This window comes from Antechinus flavipes, chromosome 3 (assembly GCF_016432865.1).
Source record: "Antechinus flavipes isolate AdamAnt ecotype Samford, QLD, Australia chromosome 3, AdamAnt_v2, whole genome shotgun sequence".
NCBI lineage: Eukaryota > Metazoa > Chordata > Mammalia > Dasyuromorphia > Dasyuridae > Antechinus > Antechinus flavipes.
The window spans coordinates 612,831,159-612,848,890 of record NC_067400.1 but is presented as its reverse complement, the minus strand read 5'-3'; the positions used below and the strand labels follow the sequence as shown (position 1 = coordinate 612,848,890).

At 56.7% G+C, this 17,732-nt stretch overlaps 3 protein-coding genes across 4 annotated transcripts in view; 2 read left to right on the top strand and 1 right to left on the bottom strand.

Moving 5' to 3' along the window:
* Nucleotides 1–3,802, top strand: part of SAMD4B (sterile alpha motif domain containing 4B) — a 30,117-nt gene extending 26,315 nt beyond the window's left edge. Inside the window, exons 9-14 of the mRNA XM_051989031.1 lie at nucleotides 123–208; nucleotides 285–406; nucleotides 671–869; nucleotides 989–1,112; nucleotides 3,349–3,432; nucleotides 3,641–3,802. Of these exons, the coding sequence (XP_051844991.1) occupies nucleotides 123–208; nucleotides 285–406; nucleotides 671–869; nucleotides 989–1,112; nucleotides 3,349–3,432; nucleotides 3,641–3,669 (644 nt within the window). The 3' untranslated portion in view covers nucleotides 3,670–3,802. The remainder of the gene's footprint in view (nucleotides 1–122; nucleotides 209–284; nucleotides 407–670; nucleotides 870–988; nucleotides 1,113–3,348; nucleotides 3,433–3,640) is intronic.
* A 2,363-nt stretch (nucleotides 3,803–6,165) lies between these two features.
* Nucleotides 6,166–10,042, bottom strand: PAF1 (PAF1 homolog, Paf1/RNA polymerase II complex component). The gene is made up of 14 exons (XM_051989032.1): nucleotides 9,886–10,042; nucleotides 9,446–9,475; nucleotides 8,823–8,915; nucleotides 8,477–8,598; nucleotides 8,322–8,388; nucleotides 8,131–8,232; nucleotides 7,933–8,038; nucleotides 7,778–7,846; nucleotides 7,594–7,697; nucleotides 7,401–7,517; nucleotides 7,189–7,317; nucleotides 6,999–7,104; nucleotides 6,829–6,916; nucleotides 6,166–6,742 (listed from the first exon to the last, which is right to left on the bottom strand). The coding sequence occupies exons 1-14, from the start codon at nucleotides 9,930–9,932 to the stop codon at nucleotides 6,297–6,299; spliced, it is 1,626 nt and encodes a 541-aa protein (XP_051844992.1). The 5' UTR covers nucleotides 9,933–10,042; the 3' UTR covers nucleotides 6,166–6,296.
* A 124-nt stretch (nucleotides 10,043–10,166) lies between these two features.
* MED29 (mediator complex subunit 29) lies at nucleotides 10,167–14,697 on the top strand. Of its 2 annotated transcripts, XM_051989035.1 has the most exons (5): nucleotides 10,167–10,650; nucleotides 11,071–11,129; nucleotides 11,216–11,300; nucleotides 12,138–12,335; nucleotides 14,375–14,471. In XM_051989035.1, the coding sequence occupies exons 1-4, from the start codon at nucleotides 10,384–10,386 to the stop codon at nucleotides 12,330–12,332; spliced, it is 606 nt and encodes a 201-aa protein (XP_051844995.1). In that variant the 5' UTR covers nucleotides 10,167–10,383; the 3' UTR covers nucleotides 12,333–12,335; nucleotides 14,375–14,471. The 2 variants fall into 2 exon arrangements, with proteins under 2 accessions (XP_051844995.1, XP_051844994.1); XM_051989034.1 differs by lacking the exon at nucleotides 12,138–12,335 and having other exon boundaries at nucleotides 10,290–10,650; nucleotides 14,375–14,697.
* Nucleotides 14,698–17,732: the final 3,035 nt, after the last annotated feature.

Sequence of the window (17,732 nt, the reverse complement as noted above, 5' to 3'; positions counted from 1 at the left end):
CCATCCTGCTGCAAGGCCACGTGCCGGCACAAGTCTCTTGGAGTGGGCCTGTCTGCTCCCCTTGAGTCCCAGTGCAGACAGGGCCCCCCCTCAGTTCTTCCCCTTCCTCCCTCTCCGAGCAGTGTGCACCCAGCTGCTGGTGTCCCGGCCAGATGAGGAAAACATTACCAGTTACCTCCAGCTCATCGAAAAGTGCCTGACACATGAGGTGAGGCCTCCCCAGTATTCCCCTGGGGCTCCCCCCCAGCTCCTGGCCAGCCGCTCACCTGCTCCCTTCCCCCCAGGCTTTCACCGAGACACAGAAGAAACGCCTGCTGTCCTGGAAACAGCAGGTCCTCAAGCTGCTCCGAACCTTTCCCAGAAAAGCTGCCCTAGAGATGCAGAACTACCGGCAGCAGCAGAAGGGGTAAGAGACGAGCAGGGCCAGCCCCGGCCCAGCTCCCAGCGTGCCCCTTGCACAAGAGCATTGACGGGTGCCAGCATAGACCGCTGCAGGTGGCCAAGAGCTCCCAGCTCTACTTTTAACTTGTGGCCTTGGCTGGGGGTGCATTCAACCGCAGCCCCTTCCTGCTGAGCCTCCCAAACGGTGGGCCACACAGGCCTCTTCAGGGTGGGAGGCAGGACAAGGACTGTCACTCCCTTTCACCTCCTCACCCTTCTGTTTTAACAGCTGGGCTTTTGGCTCCAACTCGCTCCCCATAGCTGGTTCTGTGGGGATGGGAGTGACCCGACGGGCCCAGCGCCAATTCCAGATGCCCCCTCGGGCCCTGCCGCCTAGCCGAATGGGCATCCTGAGCCCCGCGGGCATTGGGGGCGTCTCACCTCGGCATGCCCTCACCAGCCCTAGTCTCGGGGGACAAGGACGACAGGTATGGCTAGGGGGAGTTCGGGGAGGCGTCACCTTCACTTCGGGTGGGGAGTGCTCCAGAGAAGGAGGTCCTCCCCACTCTTATCACCGTCTCTCTGCGCCCAACCGTCTCACCTACAGAACCTGTGGTTTGCCAACCCTGGAGGCAGTAACAGCATGCCCAGCCAGAGCCGGAGCTCCGTGCAGCGCACCCACTCCCTCCCTGTGCATTCCTCCCCCCAGGCTCTCCTCATGTTCCCACCAGGTGAGCCTCCCTCTCCATGGACCTGGGCTCCGGCGCTCTTCTTCTCCAGTTCGGGGATTGGTGCCACTTTCTTCTCTTCCTCTTTCCTTCCTCTTTTTCTTGTTTGCTCTTTGCCTCCTGGCATTTTGAGATCTCACGTTTTCGTTGCGTCTTAATCTTTTGGTGTTCATCTTTGCTTCTGCATGTCAGATTAAAACTATCATGGCATTGCTATAGATTGCGGTGTGGATTTTGTGACCTCAGAGGTCCCTTTTTGACTTGAGATTCTGTGACTACATTTAAAGAACAAAAGGAAAGTAAACTTCATGTCATCAAAAGCCGTTAGCAGAGTTTCATTTCCGAAGAGACATCTTTTTTTAATGCTTCATCTGGAATTAGGGAGGTGTGGGCTGTTTGTCATAATATTGATTGATTTTGAAATGGAGAAGAAATAGGGCAAAGAAATGGCCACTTCTCTGGTTAGAGTACACTGTGAGGTCTCAGTTAAGGCTTGGAGACTTGGATCAGTGCTGGGATGATCCTGTCGGTGTTCCGTTGTTTCCACTCTTTGTGACTCCATGGATGTTATCACCTAAGCCACGACTGGCCATGGGTTTTTCTTGATTCAGAGATTTCAGAGTTTCTTCCCCAGTGGATTAAGGCAATCAGAGATGAAAGCACTATGCCAGGATCACACAACTGAGAGTTTGAAGCCAGATTTGAAATCGGGTCTTCCTTATTCCAGGTCTGGTGCTCTAACCCTTGAATCACCCAGCTGCCTGAATAAATAAAAGATTCAGAAAGAATATGGTCAGGTGAAGCCTCCTAAGTTTATAGGTGATGTTCACTGAGTTAAATGCCAGCTCATTGCTCATAAAATACAGGAATATTCATAAGCCTGAGTGGAGAGGAAAGGTAATGTGAATTTCCCAGTACACAAGTTTGACACACTTGTAGGCACTTAATAAAGGGTGGTTGGCTTTGGGTTATGCCTGTGAAATGCACGTGCTGGTAGCTATGTTCATATGAAAAAAAAAGGTGCTCTAAATCACTATTGATCAGACAACTCTGAGACACCACTACATGCCTCAGATTGGCTGAGATGTCAGGAAAAGATAATGCACAATGTTGGAGGGGATGTGGGAAAACTGGGACACTGATGCATTGTTGTGAATACATCCAGCCATTCTGGAGAGCAATAGGGAACTATGCCCAAAGGGCAATCAAACTGTGTGTGCCCTTTGATGCTGCAGTGTCTCTACTGGGTCTGTATCCCAAAGAGATCCTAAAGGAGGAAAAGGACCCACATGTGCAAAAATGTTTGTGGCGGCCCTTTTTGTAAGTGATGTTATATGAATGTTCCATAAGAAATGATCAGCAGGATGATTATAGAAAAAGGTGGAAAGACTGATGTGAACTGGTGCTGAGAGAAGTAGGCAGAACAGGAGAGTGTTGTAATGGCAACAACGTTGTGTGATGGTCGGCTGGGATAGGTTTAGCTCTTCTCAGCAATTCCATGCTCCAAGGCAATCCCAAGAAACTTTCTTGGAGAATGCCAGTTACATCCAGAGAGAGATGGATTCAGATGGAGACTGAATGTCGATCCACATGTACTATTTTCACCCTTTTCTTTCTTCTGTTCCTTTTTCTCTCCGGGGTTTTCCCTTTCCTTCTGATTTTTCTCTCCCAACATGATGACTCATGGAAATATGTGAAAAGTTGAATGTACATGTGTAACCTAAGAAATATATATGTATATATGTATGTATATATATGTGTATATCAAAAAGGCAAGGAGGTGGGGGTGGGGAATCCACTGCTGGACTTGTGTTGCCCACGTAGGACATGCAGGGGCCAGAATTTCACTCTGGTTTGGACCTTAGAGATGTCCCTTTTACCTCAGCGTGTATTCTCAGGGACCTGGGCCTTCTGTAAACAAAGCCTTTGTGAGCAAGCAGGCCACGGAGCTTGGGACAGAGGCTCTGCCCCATGCTGGCTTCCCGCTTGGTGAGCTGAGAACAAACCCCAGGCTGGCCGGCTTTGTCCAGGGAGTGGTCTCCACCTTTCCATGAGGAAGGCTGCCTTGGAAAAGGAAGCATGGGCAGAGGGAGCTATGTGTGACAGACTGGCTCCTCCTGGAGGGCACTTTAGTGGGCGCTGTCCCGTCTCAGGGTCTGCCCTTGCCTCTGCTCTGTTTCTGCGTCCTGCTGCCGCCCTCTGTCTGTCCTCTCCTCACACGTGTCCCTTTCCTGTTTAGACTGCCAGGTTCCGGGCCCAGACCTGGAGATCAACCCCACGCTGGAGTCTCTCTGCCTCAGCATGACGGAGCACGCCTTGGGTGGTGAGAACTCTTCCCCTTCCTCTCCCAGGCTCCTTTCTCCAGAATATTCCCTGGACCTTCCCCTGGTGGTAGCTCCCTGGGCCGGAGGCCCAAGTCCCAGGGAGGCTGGGAGGGCTGGAGGCCCGCTTCTGCCTCTCCGCTTCAGCTCCTGACTTCCCTCCTCCCTCTCTCTCTCTCTCTCTCTCTCTCTCTCTCTCTCTCACGGCAGATGGGACAGACAAAACCTCCACGATCTGATGTGACTGAGAGCCCAGCGGACACGTCGTCCCCTTGGGGTGGGGAGAGGGGGCCACCTATCCCCTCAGTGACAGAGGGGTGGTGTTGGCTCAGTTATATGTTCTAATATTTTTCTACTTTATTATCCCTTTAACTCTGGTTTAATATTGATATACACCATTCGCCCCCCTCCCCCGGAAGCCCCACGTTGCTATGACGCAGGGTATAGAGGGGGATCTCTGCTGAGGGCCAGGGCATGGTAGGGAGGGGAGCCAGGGCAAGTGCCCTGGGCACCTCCTCTTTCCCCTGCGTCCTTTCCGGACGATGGCCACCCCTCCCCAGGGAAACTGACTCCAAAGGAGATCACCAGATTCCCCCCTGCCCCCCTTGGGGGGGCCTGCCTGAGAGCAGTGGGGGTGACAGAGCACAGATCTGCCTGCTCTGGTCAACACTTTGTGGGAGGAGACAAAAGTCTTGTTTTCTTCCATCATTCTCCCCCTTTCTCACAGACACACACACATCTTCCCCCAAGGATAGGGGGACCACCTCCCTCTCTTTCTCTTTCTCTCTCTCTCTCTCTCTCTCTCTCTCTCTCTCTCTCTCTCTTCCCCCCCCCTCCCCTTTCTCTCTCTTTTTTTCTCTCTCTCTCTCTCCCTTCCCAGAGTTTCCGTACGATTAATTTCTTAGGCCTATTTAAGACATATATTTATATAGTTCTTAGCGGTTTCTCTGTCTCTCTTTCAATCACACTCTCCCTTCCTCTCATTTTTAATCTCTTCATTGGGTCTCTCTGAGCCATGATGTGTGGAGGGAGGGCGACGGGGGAGGCTGAGGGTTTGGGGGATGGAACCAGGGGAGAAGGCAGCGCCTTCTTGCCCCCATCCTCCTTCCACCCTGCCCCCCAGACTCCCCTCTACCCCCTGCCTAGCTCCTGGAGGCCCCCGGGGGGAGGTAGGGCAGGGCAAATAGGTGGGGGAGCGGCCAGTGGGGTCAGAAAGTCTATTGCCTTAATGCCCCCTCCCTTCACACACACCCCTTCTATAGCCCCACCCTGAGCAGGTGAGAGACTGGGGGTGGGCAGTGGAAGGGCTTCTCTTTAAGTTTTTTTGTTTTCTTCTAACCCTCTCCCTGCTCTGTCGTGACCTCACTGAAGTGGAACACTACATCATAGCCTAGAGTCCCACCCCCGGCCCCTTGGGGGGGGTGGAGAGAACTGGGGCGGCCGGAGGGGAGCCGGCGGAGCCCCGGCCCTCTCCTCCCCCGCCCCCCAGGTGGGCCTCTTCTTGGTACAGAAGCCTTTCCCACCCTACCCCCTTCCTGCTGGGACTCTCTCAAGCTTTTCACACAGAAAAGGAAAAAAAATGTTATTTTTAGATACATTTTATGAATAACTTTTGTTATGACTATGGCTGGTAACCATTACGTATGTTATTAAAGAAACAAAATGTTGGAAAAAAAAAAAACCAAAAATCCCCCCCACCCCAGACCTCCTGGCCCCTCCCTTCTTCCCAACAGCCACCAGTCTGGTGCCCCTGGCTCCGCTTCCCCTTCTCAGCTCCTGGTCCCTTCCCCCTTCCTGCCCTCCTTTTTTGCCCAGGGAGGGAGGGGGCAGGGAATCCCAGGGGCCTCATCTCCAGGGGGGCCTTCCCACACCCTGGCTGGGGGGAGGGGTGGGGAGGGGCTCGGGTTTATTTATGTACCTCTTGCACTCATCAACCTATGCAAGCCCCTCTCCCCCATCCCCTCCATATTGCTGTGCCTTTGCCTGTCCCCCGTCTCCTGGGGATCCTCACCCCAAGGGGGGGACAGGGGACACCACGATTTGGAATCAGCAGAATGGTGTTTTGTGGGGTAGGGGTTCCTGTCCACTCTAGGTTACCCCCCTGCCCCCCTCCCCAGCCGGGTCCCATCCCATCAAGCTGTTAGGCATGAGCCGGCTCAGCCTAGCAGCAAGGACCTCCCTATTGGAAGGGGGTGGGGACCCCCAGAGAGGAGAAAACCATCCTCTCGTCACCCTCCAGCCTGACACCAGAGTGTGGGACGCAGGCGGCCCCCACCCCGACGGGCAGGACCCAGTCCCCCGTCCCCTCTCTCCCCTCCCTCCCGGGCCCTCCATGGTTTCAGCACCCCCATCTTCCCCCAGCCCCACTGGCAGAAGCAGCTTTGAGTAACTGTACACAGTTTTTCTCTCTGTTGGAGAAAACACATTTGTTGGAGTTTCACTTGTTTAATGGTCCGGGCTTATTTTGGAAAAAAAAAATTCTGACCTTTGTTATAATACATTTAATGAAAACCCAAAATTACTCTGACCCGATCTTTGGCCGCCTTCTTCTTGGGATAGGGCCCCATAGTGTGGAGTGGGGGAAGGTGTGTATGGGGTGGGGGAGGTGCTGGAGGGGTGTGTCCCCTTTCCCCTCTGTCTGCAAGGGGGGAAGGGATGGGGACGGCCATCCCAGCATCCTCTGCTGGAGAAGGGGGAAGTGTGTTGGGATAAAGGGAACAGATCCGATTCCTGGCTTTCAGCTTGTAAACACATCGCCTTTATTGACAGCAAAAGTTTAAAAAAAAAAGAATAGGTATTTTCCATTTGTCCTGAGAATGGTGCCTGAGCTGGAGAGGCCCAGCCCCTCCCGGCCCGCTTGGCGGCCTCAGTCACTGTCACTGGCCTCCTCGCTGGAGTCCGAGGCGCCCCCTTCGCTGCCATCCTCCTGGGCCGAGTGGTCGCTGGCACTGAGGAAGGAGGGGCTGGGACTGCGCCGCCCAGGCCCGGCCTCACTGCCGCTATCTTCCTCCTCCTCCTCCTCTTCCCCACTGCCCCTGGCCCGGCCTCCCCTATCATCATCCTCTTCTTCCTCTTCCTCCTCTTCCTCCTCATCTTCCGAGTCTGCATCGCTGCCGAAGATCTCCTCCTTGTCTCGCGCGGCGCGGGCTTCGTCCTCACTGCTCTCCTCCTCGGCCTCATCCTCCCCGCTGCCGCTCTTGTCACTCTCCTCCTTCTCCTCCTCTCCACGGTCACTCTCACTTCCTGAGCGCTCCTCCTCCTCCTCCTCACTGGCTTCCTTTTCACTGCCACTCCCCTTTTCCCGTTCTTCATCTGAGGGGAGGAGGAGGAGGAGGTTGGCGCCCTGCTTCCTTCCCTTGCTTCTGCCGGGCATACCAACAGGCCCCCGGAGCACTTACCAGAGCCTGGGGCTTCCTTGTCCAGCTCCAGCTCTTCTTCCTCCTCCTCCTCTGGCTCATGGTTCTCGAGCTGGGCCTTTCGAGCTTCCTAAGGTGGGGAAGGATGAAAAGCTCAGGCAGCTGCTTCCCCTCCCCCCTCCCAGTCACACCTGGATGCCCGGCTCCTTTACCTGTGCTTCCAGCTCCTTCTCATTCATGTCCCGGTGTTTGACCACCAGCAAGGCATTGGTGCCGGACTGCACTCCGGCCTTGGCCCGACGTTTACTGAGACGGACCCTACGGGGAGGGCAGAAGGAGGTCAGGGAACCCTACTGCAGTTGGGCCTGAGCTCTGGGGGGCCGGGCTGACACCCCCGCTCACCTGGTTTCCAGTTCGTTGTAGTAGACCCCGTCACCTTCTCGGAAGATGAAGAAGTAGTTTTCTTCATAGCCCTTGCTAGCCTTGTTCTTGACGTTCCAGTTGTACTCCCTGGCAATCTTGTAATCGTAGCTGGGGAGAGGCGGCCAAAGTGCGGTCAGCCCTCCTCCGGCTCCTGCCTTCCGGCCCAGTCACCCTCCGTCCCCGCCACTTACACGTCATCTGGTGCGTAGTCCATCTCCTCTTCCTGATCCCGCTTGCGCTTCCTCATGGTCTCTTCCACCGGCAGAAAGTAGGCCACAAACTGGTTGCCCTCCTCGTCCATCATTCCCCTGGAAGGAGGAGGGAGGGTGTTGGAAGGGAAGGACGCACGGCCTGGAGGGCGCAACGCCATTTCCTCTGACTTGCCTGATCATGGCTTGAGACATCATCTCCAGGGCTGCAGGACCACTGGTATCCTTGGGGGCTGGGTCTGAGTCAAAGATCACTTGGGCACATGGATTGATCCACATCTGAGAAGAGCCACGACAGGGGGCTCAGAGAAGACCAGGAGACCACTGCTTCCCTCCCACCTCCAGATTGTGAGACTGACCTTGAAGTCTGGGAAAACGGGCATCACCTCCACCGGAGTAACCCTTGGCTTGCTGTAGTGCTGAGAAATCTGAGGAGCAGAAGAATCTGTAAAAACGGGGCTCCCAGGCCCTCCCCCACTCTGGAGGCAGCTCCCGGCCTTCACCCCGCCATTACCGACTTCTGGGCATCCTCAAAAGTCTTCTCGATGGCTGTGATCTGGCTGTCTCGATCTTTGTAGATCTCCTCCTCGGTGAACTGCTGCTTCACCGACACCCCAATCCTAGGGGAGAGAAAGGAGCAGGAATGGCGGCCTGGGAGCCGGAGGGCCTGGATCCCCTGCCCACAGCCGCTCCTTCCCCCGGCCTCGCTTACTTGACTTCGGGCTTCTCGTTAGAGACGCCATAGCGATTGAATTCCGTGGAGATATATTCTGTCTTTCTCATCCAGGGCACCACTTTGGCATGCTGCTGGGACCTGGAGGGCAGGAGGAGTGACCGGCTTGGGTTCCAGGACTCCCACCTGCAGCCGCACCTTCCCTTGACAGCTACCCCCCCTAAAATCACCTTTTAGAACTAGTCGGGGCCTGGATCTCCTCTTCCAGTAACTTCTCATCTGCCGGATCTAGAAGAACTGGAGCAGGTCGTGGTGTGAGGAAGTGGAGGGGGGCAGCCTGAGCGGGCTCCTCCCCGTCTTTGCCCATCTCCCCTGGGGGCCTCACCATTAGGGTCGATCCGGTAGGTATCGGGGTTAATGAGATCAATGGTGACGCCCAGGTCTGGCTCCGTGAGCAGATCATGTTTGTGCTGCTTTTCTAGAGAGGTTGCCTTGTACTGGACAAACCTGGGGGAGTTGCAGGGAGAAGGAGTAAGAGACCTTCCTGGAGGAAGGGCCTGGCATCTTTTGTGCCCGGTGCCCCCCAGCTGCCCTGGCCCACCTCCGGCGCCGTATCAGGAACTAATGTCCTCATCCCAACCCTTGCAGAGCAGGAGAGTGGGGTCAGGCCCGGGACCCAGGGGCGCCAGGGATTGGAAGCCACGGAGGGCCAGGCCTTGGGTCCAACTCACCTGTTCTGGTCAAAGGGGTAGGTGATGAACTTGGGATCAAAAGGGATGTCTGGAAGACTGTTGCAGTATTTAACTCGACAGACCACACCCGACCTAAGAGCCAACAACTCAGAACAGGGGTGCTCCCCTGCAGCCCCTCCCCGGCCCCCCCAGTACACATGCACCTCGGACTCTCCACTGTACCTCTAGTCAGCCCCTCTTCTATTGGCCCCAGGGGGTCCCTACCTCCCCCCACTACACATGATGTCAGCCCCTTCTCTGCTGGCCCAGGGATCCCTTCTCCCCCACTGTATATGTGAAACTCAGATCGTCTGCTGCCCTCTCAATGCACATGCTGGTCAGCCCCTCCTCTGCTGCCCCCAGGAGTCCCTACCTCCCCCCGTGCACATGCTGGGCAGCCCCTCCTCTGCTGGCCCAGGGATCCCGACTCCCCCACTGTGTACATGAAGCTCGGGTCCTCCTCTGCTGCCCCCTCCCGCCCCGCGCTGTCCTCGGGGACAGCCCCCTCCCCCCAGCCCCCACTCCAGTACACATGCAGCTCGGGCCCTACTCTGCCGTCCCGGGGCGGGGGGGGGGGGAGGGGGGGGTCCTCCCCATACAATGCAGGTTAGACCTGCACTCACCTCTCCGGCAGAGTCCTATGAGAGTTGGGTCTGGGGGGGACACAAGGATTCGGGTCATTTTTGCCCCATGCGATGACGCCCCCCTTTCCCTGGGCACACTCCCCGAACTGGAGCCCCTTTATAGGGAGTCCAAGGATGCGATCTCACAGCGTAGAATAAGCACCCAAGAGCTGGGAGAGGGGAGTGCAAAGCGTTGACTGGGCTAGAACCTCCCGAGGCCTCCCAAGCGAGGAAGAGGAGAGAAACCCGGGATTCCCATTGGGGAGAGGGGGTAGCAACCCAGGATGGAGCTCAGTGACATCACCGAGAACCGGGGGTGCGCGGACGTCACGGGGAGGGCCGGTGACGTCCACAGCGCACTGCCGGCCCGGCGCGGCGGAGCTCCAAGGTTGGGGGCGGTTCCTAAAAGGGGGGGGGGGGGGGGCGCAGCGCTCTCTCACCTGTGGCCGTCCTCCCGCTGGGCCTGGGTCTGGATGGTGGGCGCCATGACGACAACGAGGACTACTAGTCACGAAGGGGGCCAACCCCGGCCCGCGAGCCACGCAGGCGGCTCTCCAGGCAACCCTATGAGCCGCTCCGCCTCCCGGCCTCCCAGTCGACGGCGGCAGCGAGGACCCCGCGGGACTCCAGGGCCTAACTAGCTACCGCCGATAAAATGCCTTTTGGGAAACGTAGTTCGGGTTGTCTTTTTTTTTTTTTTAATCGGGACGGATTGGCCACAGTGGAAGGAGGCGGGTTTTTTAGGAAGGAGAATCTTGTGATTGGGCGGACGTGCACAAACAGGAATGATGAAGAGGAAAGAGGCGGCCCAAATGCAACCTCGGAGCTTGGGATTGATCGGTTCGCTAAGGTTAGGCCTAAAAGTGACGCACATCCGCGATCGCCTTGAGTGATCGAGGCTGTGACCAACTGGCGGCGGCAGATATAAGGAAGAAAAGATGGCGGCACCGCCACCAGCGCAGACGGCGCCGCAGCCTCCGCCACCGTCTACGGCCGGCGTCTCCGGCCCGGGATCCGCAGGTGCCTCTGTTCCGGGCCCTCCGCAGTCTCAGGGGCCGCAAGGGCAACAGCCTCCCTCGGCACAGCTTGTAGCAGCCTCACAAATTCAGGCTGCACAGAGCGGTCTCCTGCAGCAGCAGCAGCAAGATTTCGACCCTGTACAGCGTTACAAGCTTCTGATTCCTCAGCTCAAAGAGAGCCTACAGGTGATTAGCCCCCAACCTCGAGGGAGGTGGGTCCGGCACTAAGCGGGGGTGGCAATTGGTAGGTGGGCTGTTGAGGGGGGCGGGATTCGGTAAAGAGCCTGGTCTGGATGTTTGAGGACGCTAACCCTGGGATTGGCTCTGAACAAGGGGGAAGGCGGGACTACGAGAGCGCCGGAATATGCGCATGCGGACTGGGGGAGGTAGCGGAGAGTGAGTGGGAGCCCGTTGGTCGTCGGCTGTGTGGTTGCGAAGGTGGAGCTAGGCTGATTTTGGGGTCGATGATTGGCTCGATAGTTAGAAAAGAGGCGGTGCCTGGAGGGGGCGGTTCAGAGTTTGACCTGCCATTGGTGGGAAGGGAGAGTTGGGCCCACCTTGGGCGTGGTTTTCTGGACTGACCACGCCCTTTTCGTCCCATCCCAGAACCTGATGAAGGTGGCGGCCCAGAACCTGGTGCAGAATACCAACATCGACAATGGACAGTGAGTATCTGAGGGCTTGGTTCCGTCCTCCCATGCCCAGGGCCCCTGGGCGCCCCCTCTCAGCCACCTTCTCTGTTCCATCCCAGGAAGAGCAGCGAGGGCGGGCTGCAGCGCTTCGACAAGAGTCTGGAGGAGTTCTATGCCCTCTGTGACCAGCTGGAGCTCTGCCTGGTGAGAGGTTCCCCCTTCCCTGGGGACAAAGGCCCCCAGGGTGGCCCCCCCAGCTGAGACCAACCCCAAGCCCAAGGGTCTGGATGGGGCTGCTCTTAAGGACCAAGACTAGGAACCCTTTGCAGTGGGCTTGGGAGGCTGGGGCCAAGCTGAGAAGTGGTTCTGCACTGGAAGGGAGGATGAGATCAGGTCCGCCAAAGCTAGGCTCATAGGACCTTAGTTCTATAAGGGACTCCAGAACCTCAAGTGCAGCCCCGTTTTACAGAGGTAAAAATTGAGGCCAGGAGAGAGCCTATATTTGCCCTATATAATAATGCAGTAAATGATGAGGCTGGGATTTGAATCCAGGGCCTTTCCAAATCCATGGCACCATGCTGCCCCAGAGAAGATCAGGACTGGGGCATGTCACTAGGGAACGAGTCCAGGCTTGGATTGAGGTGGGATGGACTCTAGATGAGAAGACTGCCAGGGCAACTCCAGAAGGAGGGAGCCATAGAAGGATGAGGCAGAAAGGGTGCCTCAGGGTCTGCAGCACCCCCATTCCAGGCTTTGCCCTTTTTAAATTGGCCTTTGCTAGGCTGACGTTGGAGAAATCCTTCTGTCGGTGACAGTGAGCACTTTCTCACTTTCTCTGCAACATAAGAGACTTAGAGAATGTAAAGTCTTCAATTAACCATTTTAATAATGATTCTCTGTTCTGTTTGTTTCCCCCGACTTCCCTTCCCATCATCAGGGGCTGCCACCTCTGGCTGTCTATTGAACATCTTAAACATTCACCACATCCAAAGCCAAACAATTATCTCGTCCCACTTTCCATATGTTCTCGTTACCATCCAGAACACTGCCATTCTCCCAGACTCAAAAGGATTGTCCATGAGCACTCCTCCCTTGCTCTCAACCCCTCACATCCAACCAGTTGCCAAGACCTGTCACTTCAGCCTTCCCAGCATCTCGCCAGCATGCCCCCTTGTCTCCAGTGACACCGACACCGCTGTAGTTCATCATGGCTTCATTCCTGGGCTGTTGCGGTAACCGGTGTGGGGTCTGCCCGAGTCTCTCCCCTCTCCAGCTCATCCTCCACTCAGCTACCAAAACGGTCTTCCGAAATCACCCCTCTTTTCTGGAACCTCTAGGACTAATAACCTCTGCCTCTGCTTGGCTTTTAAAGCTCGTTGTTACTGGCCCCCCCCTTCCACTCTTGTGCTGTCCTTCCACTTCTCCACTCCTCCACTCGAGCTGCACCGGCCTCCTTGCTGCTCCTCCATCAGACACTGCATTTCCAGGCTCCGGGCATTTCTTTGGCTGCCAAGACCGCCCTCCCTCCTTACCTCTGCTCCCTGGCTTTTTCCCATTTTCTTTAGAGAATCTTTCCTGATCTCCTTTAAAGTCTGCACTTTCCCCCTTGCACCTGCTCTCTTTGCCTCCTTTTTCCGTATCTCCAGTGTCAGGTTCATAGTAAGAACTCAATAATTGAATTGGCTCCCCCCGGGTCACACAGACACACCCATGTGTCTGCAGCCCATCTGGAAGCCAGGTCTTGCTAGCTTAAAGTCGTTCCGCCAGCAGTGGAAAGAGCCTCCAAAGGCCAGCAAGCAGCAGGCTGTTCAGTCATTTGTCAGTTGACCCCTTCTTGGGCCTTTCTTGGCAAAGGCCATTTCCTTTTCTAGTTCATTTTACAGATGAGGAAACGGAGGCAGACGGAATCACCCCACTGGGAGTGTTTTGTGGCTGGATTTGACTCTGACTCCAAGCTCCCGCTCTGTGCACTGTGGCGCCCCTAGCGAGTGGTGTGACCTGGTGCAAATCCCTGGCCTCTCTCCCTGAGTTTTACCACTACCTCTACTAAGAGGAAGAGTCAGAAGACTCCCCACTTCAGCTCTCAGGTCCCTCACTTCGGTCTTTAAGACTCAGACCGTTTTGTCCAACTCTGCCTGGGCTGCTTGTCCTGTCATTCCCGGCCTGTTCTGGGTTCCTCTCCAAGCCTGAGAACCTGCCTCCCTTTGCCTCTTAAAAGAATCCACTTTCTCCAGAAATAGATTTTCTTTTTAAATTTTTCACCTTCCTTCCCTTTTTGCTCGTTGAAAACAGGACATTTTTGTCATTGACTTGAAAAGTTTTGTTCTGATATTTACTAAGCCATTCTCACTGTCAGGTCCTGTGCCAAAAGCAGCTTCTGATGGGGGAAAACCACACCCCAGGGAACGGACCTCCTGCGGAGTTCTAGGGATGATGTGGGGGACCCAGGCTTGGTCCCATCTTTTCAGTCGCCAGTTCCTAGATCTAAATACTGATAGGATGAGGGAAGCAAGGGTCACCGGGGGCACCACAGGGCATGGAGGGCTTGGGCTTGGAGTCAGGAAGACTTGACATTAGTCACTTCCCCCATATGCCTCAGTTTCCTCCTCTGTAAAATGAGCTGAAGAAGGAAGTGGCAAGCCCCTCCAGTATCTCTGCTATGAAAACCCAAATGGGATCTAGGAGAGCCGGACGGGATGGAGCTACTGCTTAGGGATATTGGCCCAGCCTGAGGCTCTTTGGGGACCAAGGGCTAGGCCTGGCTGGAGGTAGCCGCTTAGAGGCCTACTCCTTAACAGCTGGGTGAATTTCCCCGTTCTGACTTATCTGGGCAGCTCTAGCGGCCCGGCACCTCCAAGTGGGGAGCTTCTACTGGGATGCAAGAGTCCTGGGGCTGGCTTTCTCTGGGAACAGAATGGCTCTTTTGGGGGAAGGTATGATAAGTTTACTTGACTGACAGGTTAAGACTTTGTCTCTCTCCCCCTCCTCCTTCTCTTCCTGTGCCCCTTCCCTCCCCCCTCTGTTTCTTCCCCTCCCCCTGTTCTTTCTTTGCCCCTCTTCTGTCTGTCTCTCCCCCTCCCCTTCCACTCTTCCTTTGCTCCGCCCCACCCCCTTCTGTGTGTCTCCTCCTCCCCTCCCCCCTGCTCTTCCTTTGCCCTTCCCTCCCCTTTCTGTGCCTGTCTCTCTCCCCCTCCCCTTTCCTCCTCCTTTGCCCTTCCTCTCCCCCTCCTGTCCGTCTCCCCTCCCCCTCCTCCCTTTCTTTGCCCCTCCCCCTCCAGCGCCTGGCCTATGAGTGTTTGTCCCAGAGCTACGACAGCGCCAAGCACTCCCCGACGCTGGTGCCCACAGCCACGAAGCCGGACGCGGTGCAGGCCGAGAGCCTGCCCTACCCGCAGTACCTGAGCATGATCAAAGCCCAGATCGGCTGTGCCAAGGACATCCACAACGCCTTGCTGGAGTGCTCCAACAAGGTCACGGGCAAGCTGCCAGCCCCGGGAGGCCTCTGACCCCGGGACACCCACGGCGACCGGGGGGGGGGGGGGGGAGGTGGATTTAAGGACGGGATTAGATTTTTTTTTTTTAATTAAAAGTTCCTGAGTTACGGCTCGTTCTCCTCTCTGGGGCTGGATCTCCAAGACTGGGGGCGGGGCAGGGGGTGTCCGGCCCGGGCCTGGGAGAAGGGAGCAGCCCCGCCTCTTGGCAGCAGGGGGCGCCAGAGCACAACCATCTGTTGGGCGGCCCCGCCCATCCGGCGTCTGCATCTGCGCCTGCGCCTCTTCCCAGGGGGCAAAAAGGTGGGAGGGAGGAGAGCGCCTGGAACCCTTGTCAGTTACGCCCGACTCGTTCTCCCCTCCCCCCTTCCCAGCACCGTGCATTTCCCCTGGATCTCTGTGCCTGGGACTCTCTTTTTGGGGCTCTCTCTTTTCCCGGGACTGTCCGTCTGGATCTCGGTCTCAGCACTGCGGGATTCCGGCTGGCTCCCTCTGCCCGCGCTGTCTCTAAGCGGGTCTCGCCCTTCCTGCCTTTGCCGGGGACTGTCCCTGGCTGGGTCTCTGGCTCCGTCTGCCTTCCTCTCCCCGCTCAGCCCTCCGGCGCTTTCTGGCAGGAGCTCTCTGTCTCTCCCTCTGGCCAGCCCTGTCCCTGACTGTGGCTAAGGTGTCTCTGCCAGGAGGACGCCTCAGGCCTGGATCTCTGCTCTCTCCCCCGCCCCTTCTGTCTCCTTTCACCAGGAAACTTGGGACATGGATGAGTGAAGAGCTCTGGGGTGAAAGCCTGGGTCCCCGAGAGGGGAAGGAAGAAGAGGGGGAAGGGAGGGACCTTGGGTTCTCGCCAGCCCAGCTTTGCTGACACAGCTCCTGACTCACCCCGGGCTCCCAGGAGGAGGAAATCCCCCAGTTATATAATCACAGCTACAGCGCCCCCAGTGCCCAAACGCCCTCATTTACGGGCTGGCCCCGGGACGGACCCCCTGGGGTCGGGGTTGAGGAAGGGAGGATCTTTCTGCTGGGGGCTCTGAGGACTCCTCCTAGGAGCCTGTTGGGGAGGGTGCCCCTGGAGCCTGGGTTTTGGTGCTCTGGGCAGGCGGCCACTTTCCCTCCCCGGGCTTCATTTTCTCTCCCCTGTGAGGGTCCTGATCTGATCTGACCTCTTAAGATCCCCTTTAGGCCCTCTGATTCCAGGACCCCGAAAAGAGGAAGGAGGTTTTGGAGAAGTCCTGCAGGCAAGGGGCAGCTGTGACGCTGATTCCAAGTCACCCCAGGCTCCCAGTTTAGGGGAAGCCTCGCTGCCTGCTTTTGGGGAAAGGGAAACCAGACGGGGACTGGGAAGTGAGGGCTGGGGCCCCAGTGTGGGAGCAGGGATCATGGAGTTACTCTTCCTCCTCTCCAGAATTCTCCCCATGCTGGCCCATGGGGCTGTTCTAGAGGCCTTGGGGGGTTGGGGGAAGTTTCAGGCCCCTCCTGGGCCTGCCTGCGTCATCAGCTGATTGTGCAAGGGGGGTGGAGCCTGGAGGCCAGGGTCTGGAGTATTTTTAGCCCCAAAGGAGAAGTGAGAAGGGCGGAGCAGTGTCCTGCAACTGTGCCCATTACCGCTGGGGAGGGGAGATCTGAGGGGGGTGTCCTGACCCAGCTTCTCCGGGAACATCTGGGATCCAGCTGTGGCCAGCCCCCACGGGAGGGTCCCTGCCCTTCTGCCAGGCCTGGGAAATTCCTCTGGCCCCTTAGCCAGGGGTAGGGAGGACACGCAGCTTAGGACAAAGTGTCCTCTCCCCTGCCTGTGGGGGGAGCACATGCGGTCATGAGGCAAGATGTCACTGGGCTCCACCAGCAGCCCTCAAAGGCAGACGGCCCAGTGGACCCCCATCCGTGTAATTGAGTAAACCCTCCCTGCTTCCTCCTCCCAGTACAACCCCATCTCCTCCGAAAGGTACAGTGAGGCACAGACACACAGCCCTTGGCCCAGTCTGTCTCCTGTGTGTGTGAGCTGTCTGACACCTCAATCACCACCCTCTCCCCCGTCTTCTGTCTCCTTCCCTCTGCTCCTCCTCTCTCGGTCTCTCCTTTCTCTCCCCATCTCTGTCTGTCTCTTTCTCAATCTCTCATTCTCTCAGGCCTTGGCGGTTTCCGGTCCTGGCCTCCCTCTCCCTTGTTGTTCTGGAAACTCTGCCCACCTTCTGGGCCGGAAACTTGATGATATTTTTAGATCCGCCAATTTCCGCCCCCTCCCCTCCCCCTTCCCCATCCCAGGGCCCTGGCCCCCAGTCCCACCCTTTCCCTAACCTCATTCCAGAGGGGATTCCCATCAGCTCTAAGAGCCAGACTTCCCAAATCAGGATTTTCCCTCTTAACATCTCCAGGCACCTCACTTCCTGGGCCAGGGACCGGAGGCCACCTGGAGTGTTCACGGGCCAGAGGAAGCCAGTGTTGCTGAAGAGAACGTGAGCTAAGTCAAATCAAGAACGAGCATATGCCGTGTGCCTAGCCCCGTGCTAAGGGAAAGGACAAAAAGCGTTTAATCTTAGATCCCCCAAAGGAGGTGATGCTGTCTCCAATAATTCATTAAGTGCTTGCTTATGTAAATCCCTACAAGGAAACCCAAGGGCTGGCTTTGAGAATGGGGAGCCCCCCCTCCCCAAAGGGATTCTGGGAGACCCTGGAAAATGAGATCTGATCTGGCCCTAAAGGTTGGGTAGGGGCTGATGGGTAAGAAGGATACCCGAGGGGTCAGAGGCTGGGGATCTGGCACCTGTAACTGTCAAGGGTTGGGAAGAAGGGAGGAAGAGGGCTCAGCCCTCACACCCTGAGATCTTAGTCCCTGAGCCCGGGACTAGTTCAAGGCTATAGAATTTCAGGAGTTCAGGTTGGGCTGGCTGGCCCTAAATTTGGAAGGAGAGTGAAAGCCTGGCTCCTTGAAGGGGTTGGATGCTTGGGGACCCCAAGGATTCCCTTTCTATGGGCCTCAAAGGGAGGGATGGTAGAAGAATCTAAAACGTCCACTCTGTGCACGTCTTGGTGCTAAGCACTAGCAATATAAGGATGAAAATTGACCGTAGTTCCTGAGAGTCTCCCCCTGAGAGGGGAGAAATCTGAGCCTAAGGGGGCAGACGCGAGGCTGGAAACTTGGGACCCCAAGGAGTGG